The sequence below is a fragment of the Hippocampus comes genome, unplaced genomic scaffold (genome assembly GCF_001891065.2).
Source record: "Hippocampus comes isolate QL1 unplaced genomic scaffold, H_comes_QL1_v1.1 scaffold272, whole genome shotgun sequence".
In the NCBI taxonomy this organism is placed as follows: Eukaryota; Metazoa; Chordata; class Actinopteri; order Syngnathiformes; family Syngnathidae; genus Hippocampus; species Hippocampus comes.
The window spans coordinates 33,763-50,848 of NW_017805876.1; the positions used below are offsets into that span (position 1 = coordinate 33,763).

A 17,086-nucleotide genomic window follows, 5' to 3' on the forward strand; every position below is an offset into this window, starting at 1 on the left:
CCCACCGCCCAAAAAAAAAAAATATATATATATATCATCATCATCATCATCATACACTTAGCAGAAACAATTCGACAAGAACCACTATGAAATTAAGAGAACAGCCCGTTAGGAATCAACGTAGCGTAAAACCAGGTTCAAGTGCGCACGCGACGCAGCTGGCAGAACACGAGGGCAGGTACGGAACCGATTAGCGGCACATGACAAGACCAGGTGAAACTCATCACGGATAACAAGGAGTGCAAAACAGACACAGGAAAACCTAATTACCAACCGCGGTAAATAAAGAAGGTCTGACGGAAAATAGCACTGACTCAAGGCTTCCTTTCTCTCTCTCGCTCTCTCTTGGAGGACGCCTGGGGATCATGTTTTTGTGTTTTCATCGTCCGGAAGAGTTTTGTCATCTCTCAAAACAAGCACGAATCTCTTAGCTCGGAATGCCCACAAGCTTTGCCCACCAGTCTCTTAGGCATCGCGCGTGTCACATGTGGGCAGCTGTGCGCTTGGGAGCGCCCGCATAACAGCTGTGGGGATTCGCAATACCTTCACGAATTCCACATTCTGCCATGTGGAGAACCGACGCGAGGATGTGAGCCCCCTCGTTACTCGAAGGTGCGTTCGGTTCGCCCGCGCCAAGCCGTCAACGATGAAACTTTTTGACGGGGGAGTTACACAAGAGTCAAATCAGGCTTTTGGAGGGATGACGGTTGCCACTGACATCGAAAGTAGGGCTGGAAAACTATGGAACCAATAATCCCCATTTTGATTGAGACTGAAAACCGCCATTAATTTAACGATGACCGTATTTTCTGCACTATAAGGTGCACCTAAAAAGCATTCAATTTTCTCAAAAGCCAACAGTGCGTCTTATATATGAAAAGAGTTTTAAAATAGGCCATTCGTTGAAGGTGCGCCTTATACTCCGAAGCGCCTTCTCGTGCGGAAAATACGGTATTCATTGACTTGAAAACGTATTTATTGAACTAGTAAACCTCAACTACTCAAGACTATTATCATAGCCTCTTGTCCATTCACCCCTGCACGATGAACATTTTATTTTTGAACTCTCTATTCTTTTTTGGCAAGTCCAAAATGACCTTGCAAATATGTGAAATTCAAGCCTGTTGCATTTTCGCTCCGCGGCATACGCACCTTTGATGCCTTGCCTCTTCGTGGGACGTTTAAACCGTCAATAAGCATCTCCCTCATCTCTTTATCATATTTATTCATCTAATGTTATTGTTCTGTCTTTATTTTCACAAGTCTTGGGACTTTCTGTGCTAACCTGGGACCTTGGGTATTACATTTCATGACATATCATGGGAATGGGTGTTGGTATTTAAATTAAAAAAAAAAAAAGGATCTCTGTATCCTAGAATTTTGCGAAAAGTAAAATTCCCCTGTTGGCCAGTCTGATCAACAGCTCTGGTGAGTTTGACGTATTTTATTCAAATTTATGTTTTGGGCATGTTTCTAGATAAATATTGATCCTGAAATGCTCCAGATGGTGCACTAAGCACAGTTGCGCGCTGTGGTGTTTTTGTCTGGTATTTACTCATGAATGTGCGTGCCGGTGCCACTTTTCTTTTCTCCCCCAGACAGAGTATGAATACAAGTACTTACATTTGAGTAGTCTTGATACTTGATAATGCAATCACGACATCAACTTGTGATGAAAAATTGTTTCCCAAGCTTTTTCTTGGACGTTACATAAATTCCACTTCAAAAAACACTTTCTAGTGTGATAACATTTTAACATATTTTCCTAATAGTCTTGCGAGACCACTTTCTGGAATGTACGATTTTAAACAAGCCATAAGGACAACTGAAGTAATGCATTATCACAGCACTGCTTCCTTCTCTTTGCTCTGGAAGGTTGAAAAGTCGCCACTGGAGCAGAGTGTAATCTGCAGTCTGCTCAAAGTGACATGGCTCCAACACATGGGCAGGCTGATGAATTGGTATTGGCGTCCCGGTATCGGAGCATATTTACAAATCTACACCATCCTTGATAATGGTGGCTTGACAGTTTCTATCTTTCCAATCCAATGCACATCCTGCCACTGCCCCCTTACATAACGTTGATCAGCGTGAACGTGCGAGCAATGAATGTGGCCTGGAGCTTAGCCAACCCGGTGGCTTTGGCCCTGGGTCACTATTTGGACAATAAATGAAGAGCAACTTGGTAGGACGCATGCAGTCTTAACGTGACGGCCCTCCGCAAAATATTGGCTTGGGAGACCACAGAACATGTGCCATCCCGTTTATAGAAAAGGGTGGCTAACTTCTCTAAATAAACCGCAGATTTTGGTTCCCTGCCATTCTGCGCCGATCTGAACTGCCTCGGCGAATAGAAATGTGCAAAGAAATCAATGTGAGAAATGGCTTCAGTCAACGGTAAGAACGGATCTCTGTATCCTAGAATTTTGCGAAAAGTAAAATTCCCCTGTTGGCCAGTCTGATCAACAGCTCTGGTGAGTTTGACGTATTTTATTCAAATTTATGTTTTGGGCATGTTTCTAGATAAATATTGATCCTGAAATGCTCCAGATGGTGCACTAAGCACAGTTGCGCGCTGTGGTGTTTTTGTCTGGTATTTACTCATGAATGTGCGTGCCGGTGCCACTTTTCTTTTCTCCCCCAGACAGAGTATGAATACAAGTACTTACATTTGAGTAGTCTTGATACTTGATAATGCAATCACGACATCAACTTGTGATGAAAAATTGTTTCCCAAGCTTTTTCTTGGACGTTACATAAATTCCACTTCAAAAAACACTTTCTAGTGTGATAACATTTTAACATATTTTCCTAATAGTCTTGCGAGACCACTTTCTGGAATGTACGATTTTAAACAAGCCATAAGGACAACTGAAGTAATGCATTATCACAGCACTGCTTCCTTCTCTTTGCTCTGGAAGGTTGAAAAGTCGCCACTGGAGCAGAGTGTAATCTGCAGTCTGCTCAAAGTGACATGGCTCCAACACATGGGCAGGCTGATGAATTGGTATTGGCGTCCCGGTATCGGAGCATATTTACAAATCTACACCATCCTTGATAATGGTGGCTTGACAGTTTCTATCTTTCCAATCCAATGCACATCCTGCCACTGCCCCCTTACATAACGTTGATCAGCGTGAACGTGCGAGCAATGAATGTGGCCTGGAGCTTAGCCAACCCGGTGGCTTTGGCCCTGGGTCACTATTTGGACAATAAATGAAGAGCAACTTGGTAGGACGCATGCAGTCTTAACGTGACGGCCCTCCGCAAAATATTGGCTTGGGAGACCACAGAACATGTGCCATCCCGTTTATAGAAAAGGGTGGCTAACTTCTCTAAATAAACCGCAGATTTTGGTTCCCTGCCATTCTGCGCCGATCTGAACTGCCTCGGCGAATAGAAATGTGCAAAGAAATCAATGTGAGAAATGGCTTCAGTCAACGGTAAGAACACAAAGGTCAAATAAACTCACACACAATTTCAATTTTTTTTGGGGGTGGTGGGGGAGAATGATGTTGTGCATGATATCACAAGACTTGAGAGATTAACAGACTGTGCAGAAGGGTTTGCAAAAGGATTGCTTCTTCTGGGTGTGTTGTGCTCTTTTCAAAAGACGGAACGCTGACATGGCGTCAAGCGAAACCTCAACATGCTTCGTGGCGAATGTCTTGCTTTTTCTTTGGCTTTTTGTGCCTTTCAATGACAGCCACTTCAATAATGTCAAAAATTGACTCCCCGCCCCTCCCAAAAAAAAAAAAAAAGACACCCTTCAAAAAAATTATGGTGACCATTACCCTGGAACTAATTATGTAGTTCATTTCCTGTGGGGGGAAAAGTGATTTTAAATCCAAAGAAAGTGGATGTGGACTACCCTCCCAGCATGGATTGTGTTTCTTCGAGGGTTCCGCAGTGTGAGATGTACAGTATGAGAATGGAAGATTCTGTATTCTTAGGAATGGAAAGTTTGCATCAGTCAAAACCTCCCAGTCTTCCTCTCACCTTCAATTAAAAAAAAAAAGCTGCTATATCTCTGAGTTGCCAAAATAGCAAGTAACAAGCTCTGGAAACTCGCTCCTCCTTTTTTAATGATTTCAACTGCTGGAATACAGGCGGCTGACATCATCTCCCTGAACCAGAACTAATGGGAAATTCCATCGTGTCGTCTGCAAAAACCATTGCATGTGTCAATTTGGGATTTTGTTTACGGATATACAAGCAAGCATATAATTTATACATGTAAGGAGGTGGGAGAGAAAAAAAAAAAAAGGATCATCCGGTTCATCGCGGCGATAGAGGAGGCAAGAGTGTCGTGCCTGGTAAATATTTCCCATGACCTCAACATATGGTCAAGGCAAATTCTCACTCAAACTGGGAGAGCAGGAAATGGGGGGTGGTGGTGCAAGGGAATGGGTTGTTCAAAGAGTGCTGAAAACATCTACAACAACTGTGATTTTGCCTAGATGCGCTCTGCGGAAGGAATGCGAGTCGTGTCAACGACCTTTTACTGACAAAGGTTGCATTGTGCGTACGCGCGCCGCTGATGATGATGTCTCAGTAGGGGTTTGCGGGGACACACCTAAGCAGCTCTCATTTAATCATCAATAAAAAGGGCCTTGACAACTGGTGAGAGGAATGACAAATCGCACGATGACGAATGCTTGCTGCTGCCTTACCTCTTTGCAGAGCTGTGGAGATGAGGCTGTGATAAACGATCATCCATGACTAAGCTCATCGGCCTGGCAAAATTTACCGGACTGCAGGGGAGAAAAAGAATAAGTCATGCTTGATTACAGTATATCAGCTTGAATGTTGCAATAAGACACATTTTTTTCCCCTTTTACGATAGAGATAAAGGGACAGAGATATACCGAGGGTTGGAGACTATTATTGCTGACGATAGAGGAAATAGATCATATGTGTCAAATTCAAGTCCTGTGGGCAAAATTTGTCCTGCAACATCATTTAAGGTGGGCTGCGAAAGCAAATTATGCCCATTGACTTTGTTTCTTGCAACAGTACCAACACTGTAAATTGTCACTTTTAAAAACGTTGATCCCCTTTTTAAAAAATAAATATTTAAACAAACAGTTCACTCTTGAATACATGACACACATGCAGACATACAGATAAAGTGATAGATGGAAAGAGATGCTGTCTAGTGAGAGGTTGACGTAAAGAGATATTGACGAAGATTGAGAGAAAGCGCTGACACTGCCGAGGTGTAGAGAGTGATTTGATTTTAAGATAGAGATGGAAAGAAAGAGCGATGAGAGACTGACGAAAGAGATAAAGTGGAGATACAGGAGAGGGATAGCGAAAGAGAAACAAAGAGGCTGAGATAGAGTTAGAGACGAAGAAGTGAGGCTGAGTTGAGATATTGTAGCTTGAGATAGATAGATAGATAGATAGATAGATAGATAGATAGATAGATAGATAGATCAAAGAAAATATTACCATGAACGCAGTGGTTTTTCGAGGCGTTTTTCCACATCCATGAGTCATCACTGGGATGCGAGTTTGCTGCAACCCGCCACCAACATCAGTTTGGGGAGGGAAAAAGAAGCCTCATTCGTCCGAGTTCGGCGTTTTTCGCCTCTTTAAACAACCCATCCCTCTTTATTTTTCCATCGACTGAAGCTTGACATTCGGAAAGTCAACCAGTACTGTACTCGACTATGGTACCTTTTTTTTTTTTTTTTTTTTGGGGCTGCAGCTTACATGATCCAGAAGACGCTGCCTGGCTGCCTTCCTGCCTTCGACACGCAACTTTAGTCAGTAAAACAAGGACTGGGGCGTCCCTCCGTGCGGTTTATGTCCATCCTGACGGGGCGTTTCGATCACATCGTTAGTGTCGCGAGTAACACGCACACACACACACACACACAAAAAAAAAATGGAAGCACCGCGCAAGCTTGTAAACGTTCACGCCAAAGTCAAGCCAAACAAACTCACGAGCAACAATTCTTCCTTGCTGGTTTCCCTTTTATGAGCGCGTTAGTGTGTCAACAGTGTCCTCTTGTGGCGAGTGGTAGAAATGACACCTCCCTTTTCCTGAATGAATGTTTCTCACCCTTTGATTGAGAAAGTAGGGCACGTTTCTCGATGAACATGTAGCTCACGACCTTTACTGGTGATTTTTTTCCCCTTAACTTTTTTTAATGGAATGGTTTTCAAAGTATGAAAACTAAAGTTGTTAAATATGTTCATCATTGTTCAACATTGTTTTGACGAGTGAGGTAGCATCGAACATATTTTTGTGAAGACAAAACTGACGTGTCCTGTAACACTGCACTCAAATAAACCAAAAGAAATGTACTCAAATAAACAAAAAAATATATACTTGAAGATTAACATTAAAATGTATACAAATTGAATCCAAATAAATGTTTGAATTCAACATTCTAAAAGATTCAATACAAATACACTGTACTTAAAAGTTAAATACAAGTGATTGACAACAATAGCAAGTTATGTCAAAGGACTGAAACAATGTTCAACCCAAAATCCTAAATCTCAAACTATTTGTGAATACGGTGTATGTTTCAGTCGAAAAATGACACACTTAGCACCAAACAAAAGAAATACAGTAATGAGGATCTCATCTCAGTTTTCTGACAAATTTACTTGTGTGAAATCCGGACGTGTTCACTTTAACAGACAAACAAACCAAAAAATTGCTGTATTCTACTGTGTGAATGGCAAAAGATGCTTACACAGGTTAGTCATACCTTCCCCCCGTCGAGTGGAAGAGCATTTACTCGATACGCAGTCCAAAAATAAATTTCAGTGTGATAAGGGTCCTTGCAAGTTGAAGTCATCATACAGGCGCTAGAGTGGCGGAGACGTTGGCATCGGCGCAGTAGAACATCTCCGCGCCGTGTGAACAGTCTTGAGGGTTGAGGCCCGTCATCGTCAGTCCAGTTATCATGACGAACACCCCGAGAGCAATCAAAATGGCGGGCATCAGGTTTTCACTGTGATACCAGCGTCCAGGGGAGAGTTTGAGGAAGCAAGCGGAGGGGATGATGAAGATCAGAGGTGTGGCACTCAGAGCACCCTGGTGGGTACAGCAGAACACCAATGAGAATAGAACAAATAAAATCGAACAAAAAATAAATAAAGCTTCATTGAACAATTAGGAGTTATGACTTACATTTAACTCCAAAACAATTCCCAGACAGTCGTACGCCAAAGACATCGCTGTGCAAGCCGCAACTATGATCACCGTGACAGAAATGTGCTCTACTTTTGAAAGCTCCCGACCACAAATTGAATTTGAAATCACCTGCGAAGAAGAGTATGGATGCACATGAAAACTTTGACTCTTCCTATGGAATACTTGGAAAAAAAAATACAGCTTACCTCTCGAGTAACAAAACACTCCAGCGGAAACGTTGTGATGATGCTGAGGGCAAAACAGAAGCGACCGAATGTTGCTAAATTATCATTTCTGCAGTAGTTCTCAAATATGTCTCCTGGTCACACAAAAACAAAAAGGCATTCAATTTATGACAATGAGATCAATCTGTAGGCTGATATTCATGCATACCTTGCGTGTAGCCCGTAAAGGTGACGTAGCTTGCCACCGCAAACGCGGCGCTGATGATTAGCGCTGAGCCAACCGAAATGTGTGTGACCCGAGTCCAGTTGGTTAGCGTGGGCCGCTCCAGAGAGCCGTAGATCAGAAAGCTGTTGTGGTGACATATGAAGGCTGAGGAGAAACACAGAAGCAGAAAATCGCAACTCCAATTACTTTTTTCAACCGAAACAGACGATGACACAACAAAAACAAACTCAAGAACGGTAAAGTCAAACATTTGAGATCTTGGGGACTTCTTAGAGCAGAAAACAACAGGGAGAAAAATGAATCGATTTGGAGAAGCAAGTTGGCTTCTTATCCGAGAAATGTTTGATGTTGTCAGCTACAAGACCGATTCCTGAGGAATGTGTTGTGTCTTGTGCTAGCCTCAGCACCACCAGCCCCTGGCGTTAAAAAATTCTAATCTGAAGTCAAATCTGAAAAAAAATGAAAAGGTCATACAAGTTAGATGTTTTTTTTAAGTGTTTATAAGTGGTTCAAAGGGTTTCGCTCACAATCACCATTTAGAGTGTCCAATCATCCTACCGTGCAAGTTTTTAGAATGTGGGAGGAGAAAACGAACCCGCGACCTCTGCAACGTGAGGCGGGCATGCTAACCTGAATTATCATGGTGTTAGCGTTTGCGCAGAACCACCACTGATGCAAACGACGGCACTCAAGTTCTTACCCAGTGGGGACGGGTGACTCCGAGTGACTCAATGGGCCCCGTTTTAGCCCCCAAATCAGGAAAACTGAAACGGTTAAAACAATTCACAATTCTTTGTTTTTATGTGTCTTCAATTACTTTTTCACATCCACAATAAAAATAGGGTCGAGGCCTCAAGAGATTTGCACATGTTTTTTTGTATATCCTGTCTCATTGACATCTTCGAAAGCGTCCTTCCTGAGGGAAGCCATTGCCAACTTTACTTGACAAAGAGTACAATTCTCACCTCTGTTCTCTTTGCAGGGATTTGTTTTTTGTTGTCTACTTGCTGCAAGCCAATCCCATACTTAATGTTCCACCATCAATACATTTGTTTCATGGCCATTATTATCCTTGAGGCTCAAGTGACGAAAGCAAGAGTTTGCGATGAAAAAAACAATAGTGAATGAAATTCTTTGTCAGGGAATAAACTTCTATTTGTTTTAATGATTGAAATTACCATCGGCCAACAATAATTTCAAGGTGTTTGAAGAGTTGGACTTGTTTTTATAACATTTAATGTAGCCCTAGCAGTTATATACAGTATGGGCAAGGCGCGAACTATATACAGTCAACCACTGCAATTTGAGGGGGATAGGAACCGAGTCACCCCGCCCCCCCCACCAAAAAAATGTTCAAAAAACACTGATAAACATTTTGCGGGGCTACTCACCAAACGACATGACGCCGACTGCCTGAATTGCGTTCCACTTGGCAAAAAGCCACGCCTCCGCCGTCGGGGGACTAGACAGGAAGCAACATTTGCGTTGAGTTGTCATCCTATTCCCACATTGCAATATCAGCGCTTCATCAACGGAAACATTTGTGTAAGTGTACATTTGAGGTCCCAAGGTGGCTGCTCTGATGATTACAATGACGAGGATGATTACTGTCAGTATCATTGACAGGAAGGATACCTAGTGACACACATGGATGTTTTACTGGCAACTAAACCACAACACTTGGAAGTCTGTTATCGAGGCACTCACCTTGCCCAGTCTCTCGATATTTCGATAAAGCGAAAGAGGCAGTGTGCATAAGACGGTGGACATGACGATGACAAAATGGCGGTCGGCCATGATGTGATCTGGTCCAACTGCAAACAAAAGTCATTTGAAGCACTTTTTGCATTGGGCGCAAGGCTGAAATGGAGACACGGGAATAATGGCGGTGTACCTCCGGAAATTCTTTGAAATATTTTGGTCAGTGTGTCCCCTGTTGTTATGTTGTAGCTGATCATGGCTGGGGAAAAAAAGCAGCAAGTTAGCAGGAGCCTGAACTGGCATAGATCATTTGTAGAGATGCAGCTAGTTTTCATCAACGACTTGGAATTTCTTTACTTTGATTTTAAAACTCTTCAATATTTTTTTTATATTCCACGAAATTTGATTTTTAACAGTGTGAAGCACATTGAGCTATCTTGTATATGAAACGCGCTATTTAAATAAAGTTGCCTCGCCTGTTAAAAATGATTTCCCAATGCATTTCTTTGGCATCACTTACAAATGGCTTTTTCGCATTTCTCATGAGTCTCTTGACTGACATTGAAACACAATAACACTCGTGTTAATCAAAAATGTATATTTAAAGTTATTAAAAACACAGTAATAACATGCAGTTTGAACATTAACACAGACGGTGAATTATTCATGTATTTATTTTGAATTTAAAGCGGGAGAGCCACACATAAACACACATTGGTCAGTCCCCTCTCGTGGCTTTGAGGTCACGTGGCGTCACCATGGAGGTGTAATGATATTTTAAAAAAAAAAAAAAAACCTGAATAAAATCTGTAATAATAATGAAAAATCCAAAACTATTCTAACCCATCTTTGCAGGACTTACCGATAAACGGATACAGGAACTGCAGCGCTGACAAAATGAGGAATCCTGGAAAACCAAATGTGCTTTGGACCAACGACTGGTAACTGTTTGTCCCGGACAGGTTGCCTCCTTTAATGAGTAGGATGATTGTGTAGTCTGCCATGATAACGCACAAACGCACACTGTCACTGCTCCGATGAATCCGAATGAAGATTTGAAGAGTGAAAGTGGGACATTTACCGTACTCACCCGTGATGAACGCAACAATAATCAGAAGCAAAACGCCAAAGGGGAGTCCTGCTTGGTTCAATGCGTACGGTAAACCTGGTTTGAATTCAAATAGATCAGAATTAAAATTTAATTAAAATGAGTCTCTTGTCGTGAGCTGATCAACTAATTTCAGAGCAACTGGAAATAACACTGTGACTAAATATGTACAAACAAACCTCATGATGTCTTAATAGTTCTGGTGTTAATTCGTATCCCTTTCAACTTGGTTTACTTTTTTTTTTTTTTTTTTGAGGCATGTAATTACTCTGTCAGAGTGGAACAAAATAATTTACCCAAGTTTAAAAGGTTGTATCAACCGCATAGGCATATGGCAATATTACATGCATACTTTAAATAGCCTTAAACTGGGGTTGCAGAGATTGCGTGACACAGCAGAAATTTGTGTGTGGGGGGGGATAGAGAGTGCGAGTGAGAGTTTTAAAAAGGGTTCAAACAGGCGCTGGTCATATGATCACGAGCTTTTACCGCTAAACAGCCTCAAGGTTATGCAAGCTTGTGTTTACACTCCAAGTTAGTATCCTGACTATTAAATAAATTTAAAAAAAGCATCACAAAATAACTATTAAAGGCCACTAAAATCAAGCAGGAATGCATTTCGATTTAACAAGTTAAGAAATGAATATTTTAAACTTGCCTACCACCCCAGAACCGATGATGGAATTGACAAAATTAAAGCATGCAGATATCATGGAATATCTTGCTTCCCTTGTGGTTTTTGGTGAGGAAATTAAAGCGATTCCGGGTTCATCGCTAACCTGGAAATTGAGAAAATGAAGCAGTGATTAATAAGGCAGAAAGCGATCTTGTGTTGTGTGCTGCATTTTAGGCCTACCTGCTGAGCCATTTGGGAGCACGTGCTGGTCCGTGATGGTGTTTATGTTGCTTGCCCGAGTCACTCCAATGAGAAAATGTCACACTCATGCTGGGAAAACTTCCCTTTTAAGGGCAGTCAAGATTTTCAAAAACGTTCTCAACACCGCCCCCAGCAGGTCGTTCGTGGAGTCAAACTGTCAACTGAGGCCAAGAGCATCAGCACGTCACCTCACAGCCGCCGCATTCGAACTTTGACTTGCACGCAAGGAAATCTGGCATTAAGGGATTAATAATAAAAGTGCATTGCAATTTTTTTTTTGACAACCGCTTGTTTCAGCTCAGAAAAGTGAACTAATTGGATCAATGTGAGGACTCGAGGGACAAAGGGCAAGTGTTTCCCCGCTGAGAGAATGATTATGAGAAATGCTGAGCGGTTTCAAGCACGCACGCGCACTCATTCTGCCATGTCTCGACATCCACAGTGATGGCATTATGGCTATAAGAAGTACTGTTGTTGAAATGACGTCACGGGATTACCGATGACTCGCTCGAAGGCAGGGATCAATCAAAAAAATGATGATTTCCCCCACACCCCCTCCGCGTCAGTGCATGCATTTCAGTTGTACTTTCACATGCAGTACATTTGCGTGTAATTAAACATGTATTTTTATGATGATGTATAATTCATCCCCCACACCCCCTCCCCGTCAGTGCGTGCATTTCAGTTGTACAGGGTTTACTTTTCACATGCAATACATTTGCGTGTCATTAAACATGTATTTTTATGATGATGTATAATTCATTTAGATATTTTTATTTAGATTGTATTTAATTTTAGTTATATAATTATTTACATTTGGAGTGTTACTGTTCAAACTGTGCATAATATTACAGTGGCCGGTAAAAATAATAAATGTACTTTGGAGTTATCACACCTACTACAGTTCTCTGCTGCATTTTGTGTTTGCATTTATTCTTTTTTATTATTTAGTTTTTTGTTTGTATTGGCAATCAAGGTTGCAAATGTTGGCGTTCGAGATGTATTATTGAGTTATCACCACTAGGTGGCGACAAAACCCCTGATTACGTCCTGAAGAGAGACTCTCCAAATTACAAAAGCGCTGCAAAAGCGCCCGTTGTGCAACAAATGTCCAACTTTTTTAAGAAACTTTTTAGCCTGCCGCTCCTTCATTTGGTCACCTTTCAGAAAAAAAAATGAGCCGTTACTTCTACCGGTACGGGATATTTTTGATCTTTTCAAATAATATGGCTCGTAAAAATAAAATCAGAAATGTCTTGCTCGTGTGTATATTTTCTATTCCGTCCTCGATGGGCGAACGTAACTTTCACGCAGTAGTCTAGTGGAAGAGAACGCGAGGAGTGGTGCTGGTGTCTCTGCCCTCTTTTGGTACCCAGGAAGCTGAGAGGTCCACCACCACTCAGACAGGCGCACGGAGGGCGGATGAGAGGCTCTCTTCTGGCGAGCTCTCTCTCTCTTTTTTTTAATCGGCTCTTTCCTCTTGGAAATTATTGGAAGCAAGCGTGCTAACTCCCAACCAAACGGACTTATTTGTTTCTTTTACCAGTCTACCCCCACCCGCTTTTTTTTTTTGTGGCTCTCTGAAGTTTCTGGAGTGTCTGTTAGCTGGAAATCATGGGAAACTAATGGTAAGCACAACTCAATATGTTTGAGTTGATTCTATCTATCCATCTATCTATCTCTCTATCTCTCTATCTCTCTATCTATCTAACATTTTTATTTCAATTATGTGTAATGAACTTGTATTGGATGATCTTGTTTGTAGCTTTGCATATATATATATAGATAGATATAAAATCAATCAATCATCAATGTTTAAGATATTGTATATTAACTTTGATTTTTTTTTTTCTAATGTCACTGTTTGCTTATCCTGCTCGGGGGGGTTAAAAAAAAGTGACAGCTGAGTCGCTCCTTTAAAGGGATTCGTGGCCAAGCGTGAGCTATAGTCCTGTCGCCTTAATGGGCATGGCAGCAGTTCTCAGGCCACACTCCAGCTCGGAACGCTTCCTGTTTGCATGGCTGTCAACAGCCTTATTAGATTGCCCTCAATTACAGCCTGTCCTGTTTGCTTTCTTGCCAGACTGTAGACATCTGTGCGCACCGTTGCCTATGGAAGCTGGCACGTCAAACATCTACGCGGAGGCAAGTGTGTGTTGGCGGTTCCTGGTCGCCAACGCCCTAAATGAGCCACAGCTTAATTGTGTTGTCTGCAAAGAGGCAAAGCAATGGTGGGGAGCACTTAAGAGAAGTCCCATAGGAGGTTATAGATTCAATACGCTGATCACCCTGTCCGGGCTTTGACATGAAAAGTGCATTATTTTATAGTTTTATAGATAAATGTCTACCTGACTGCCACCCAAAGTGCCGAGGAGGGGGCGGGGGATATACAGACAGTTCTTTGCGCATTTATTTAACATCCATGTACTAGTATGCTCTTTCTCTTCACTAGTAAGACAATTGGGTAGTATTCGGGCACACTAATAGCACAGATCTGGCATACTCCTGTGACTTGTTACGCTGCGCTAGACTACTGAAGCAGTAGATAGTGACTGACAGAATTTTCATAATTCGTAGTACTAGTAGGATGCAGTGGTCAACTAATGCAGTTTTGGCGACGAGTTGTAAGACACGGTTGTTTTATTAGTCCATTGAATTGCCTTACTAGTGAGGACAAAGAGTGTACTACTACATCAAGCTTAACCTGTAACCTGATAACATGATCAGCTGTCCACTGTAGTAACTGCTGTCCCTCAAAGGGTTAAAATAATTTTAGACTAAAGTACAGTGTAAAAAAACACACACACACACATACAATACACATATAATTTTTGGGCTAAAATGGTAATTCAAGTAGGAAACTATTTAAAATATAAATGATTGACATGTATGGCAATTTTGATCGTAAGTACAACAAAGCCAGCACTTTTTGGTTTTTTTTTTTTTTTTTTTTTTTGCTCCAAACCATTTTTGCTGAATTGTTTTTACTCTAAACTTTAAGTTGGGGGACAGTACAAGGAACAATTACAGCAATGGGTTCTGTAAATTCTTATTTCGTTGCAGAAAATGCAGGAAGGCCAATTTTCACAACAGCAAAACTTAGTGCGGTTTGTACGAGATGGGCAATAGGGGCACAAGTAGTGGAAAAACATTACTGCGAAGACACAGTCATTCTATCAGTGCTCCCCCCCCCCCCTCCTATTTTTCTGGTTGTGCACCGATTAGTGTGTAGGGACAATTATATTTGTTTTTAAAATCGTTCCGGCCTAGTTAAGACATAACTGGAATGAATCTTCTTGGTGCTGCGGTTGCTAATAAATTGGGCGTTGAGTGTACGCAGACTCAAACTTTAAATTTGCCTTCTTATTGATTTGTTCCCGCTTGAAGAAAAAAAAAACGTCTTGTTGTTGCATATTAGTCTATTTTTAACTTTCAATTTCAAACCTCATTGAGAGCATACGTCACAAACCTCCCATGGAAGGTTCAAAAACCACACTAACATCAATTTTGTGTGTGTGTGTGTGTGTGTGTGAACGTAGATGTGTGTTCCTTGTCAACAACAATTTGCCAGTGTTGACCGAGGCAGTAGTGATAGTCATCAATAACTGACATGGTTCTGACTTGTACTCGCTGCAGAGTCTCCAAAATACTTCTGATCATCCATTTTATGGGTCAGATGAGCGATTTGTTTTAAATATTCAACACTCGCACTGCATGTTTTATATTCTATCAGGCTGGGGGAGTTCAAGAGAGTGCTCGCCAAAAGCGCTACTTATGTCGACAATGGTCTTTTTGGGACTTATTTTTCCCTCAACCAAGTTCATCAAAACTACTCAAAACAGTGGCAGGTGCAGGACTGTACGTTGCGCCCCGGGGAAAATTGAAGGTACAGCGATGCTGACACAAGTCGGTGATGCCGACAGGTTGCCGATAAAGTCAAGTGCCTCTATTTGAAGCTTCAAAGTGTCAGCGCGTATCTCAAGTGGAGTGAAATGAGTTGCTAGTGGACGAATGATGCACGCGGCGACCTCACCGGGTCAACGTTTTGTCAAGGTTAAGCCCGCTTTTGCTCTTTTGAAATGTGATCAGACAGGTTCAGTTGATGCTTTTGTCACTCTGTCCAGTCACTTGCAGGAGTATTTTCACATGTGAGGTATTTTCGTAGTACTATGGAAGCAAAGATGGTGTGGACATGAAGACGGTGTGTTCACGCCGGCCCCCCGACTCTGTAAAAAGACTTCCAATCGAACAACAAACTGTGTTTATGTGATCAACTATTTTTCCAAAGCTCTTAGAGCCATCACTGATGCACTAAAAATATAAAAAGGTTAAAAAAAAGCAATGAACTGACTAGGGAGTGTAAAATGCAAAAAAAAATTAATCCGCATGCCGATTTACCTTTGGGGATGACCAGTTGCTTCTACACAGGTACCAATTTTTAACACACCAGGCATGCTCAAATGTATCTAACTTACCGGTAACTATTTTTACTTATTATCATCCAAACAAAAATCCAGACATTCAATCTTAATGCAACGTAATGCCGCACGGCTCCCGCGACATTTCTCAACCAGTTCATTTGTCAAAGAGGGTCTTGTGTTTTTTTCAGCACTCTAAATTGATTTAAAATGGGCAAAAGTAACAGATGCTGTTCAGACAAGTAGCAATTTGGGGAAACACATGAAATTTATCATATTTGGAGATAAGCAGGAGCGTTAACCAGAAATTTCTCAGTCGCAAGCATCGCACTGGTCATAAACACGTGCGCACTAAAACGTGAATGCTTGTTACCCCCCCTTGGTAACTGAGAAGTCATTGTTTATCATACCACCCACAGCCGAGGTTTCATGAAATAACATACAGAACACCAAATGCATAAAATACAATGTACAAGACAACAAATCAAAAAGGCACTTCAGTTAAATACTGCGTTAAGCTCGTCTAGACAGTGTTGATCAAATGGACAAAAAGACTTTCTTAAATGAATCTTTAAAAGTTAATAACCGGATATCCAGTTGTTATCCACTTTGAGAAACACAGCAATAGATATTGAGAGTTTTCAACTCGAGCTCTGCTGCTGCTGCTGCTGCGATTATGTCACACATGTGCAGCCCAGTGCTGTGGGCGCTTTGATTGACCAGCTTTGTTTGGGATTGATTTCTTGCTTCGCAATGCAAAGTGTGGAAGTATACTATTACACTATTAAACCGAAGGCAAAAGCTCTCAGTGGCAGAGCGCTGCAGTCTGAAGTGCATTCATATTTAATAGAGCAGTGGGCTCCCTCACACATCACAGCAGTCAAGCCTATTAGGAGGATGAATCTTTTCATGCTGCGAAGGGAGGGAAGTCTCACCTGCGATCCATCATAGTCATGTCAAATCTTAATTTTATCCACTGAGAGGGCGTGGGGGGAGCGCGGGGTATAATTAGGTCTAAATTTACCTCCCCTGGTAGAAATTTGGATGTGGCCTCTCTGGATCCTGTGGCTCTTTAAGACGATGATGAAATCAACTCCTTCGTGCCTCTGGTTTGATCAGTAGTTTTTAGTTTTAAGGGGTGCTTGATGATGATGATTATTTCGATAACCACATTCATCATGAAATTCAGCTCGCCTTTCGTCCAAAGTCGAGGTCGAGATCAGAAGGGTTAGCTGGGCTTCAAACAGCAAAGCTAGTAGACCGACACTTGTTTCTGCATAACACTGATCAGCTAATATCAGCTTTGTTCTAAATTTTTCCATCTCCTTTGATATGCTGAAAGGAGGGGTATAAACTACAACATTTCTCACCAACTAACTTTGTGCGAAAAACAAAGATTTTGGCTAACATTAGCC

The 17,086-nt window shown here is 41.6% G+C and overlaps 1 protein-coding gene across 3 annotated transcripts; it reads right to left on the reverse strand.

Annotated features, from left to right (window-relative positions):
- Window positions 1-6,333: 6,333 nt before the first annotated feature.
- On the reverse strand, window positions 6,334-11,803 carry slc38a11 (solute carrier family 38 member 11). 3 transcript variants are annotated; one of them, XM_019888843.1, is made up of 12 exons: window positions 11,233-11,803; window positions 11,035-11,155; window positions 10,359-10,433; window positions 10,131-10,265; window positions 9,462-9,527; window positions 9,275-9,381; window positions 9,123-9,202; window positions 8,959-9,029; window positions 7,550-7,711; window positions 7,363-7,475; window positions 7,154-7,285; window positions 6,334-7,057 (listed from the first exon to the last, which is right to left on the reverse strand). In XM_019888843.1, the coding sequence occupies exons 1-12, from the start codon at window positions 11,242-11,244 to the stop codon at window positions 6,818-6,820; spliced, it is 1,314 nt and encodes a 437-aa protein (XP_019744402.1). In that variant the 5' UTR covers window positions 11,245-11,803; the 3' UTR covers window positions 6,334-6,817. The 3 variants fall into 3 exon arrangements, with proteins under 3 accessions (XP_019744402.1, XP_019744403.1, XP_019744401.1); XM_019888844.1 differs by lacking the exon at window positions 9,123-9,202 and having other exon boundaries at window positions 7,363-7,405; XM_019888842.1 differs by having other exon boundaries at window positions 8,959-9,202.
- Window positions 11,804-17,086: the final 5,283 nt, after the last annotated feature.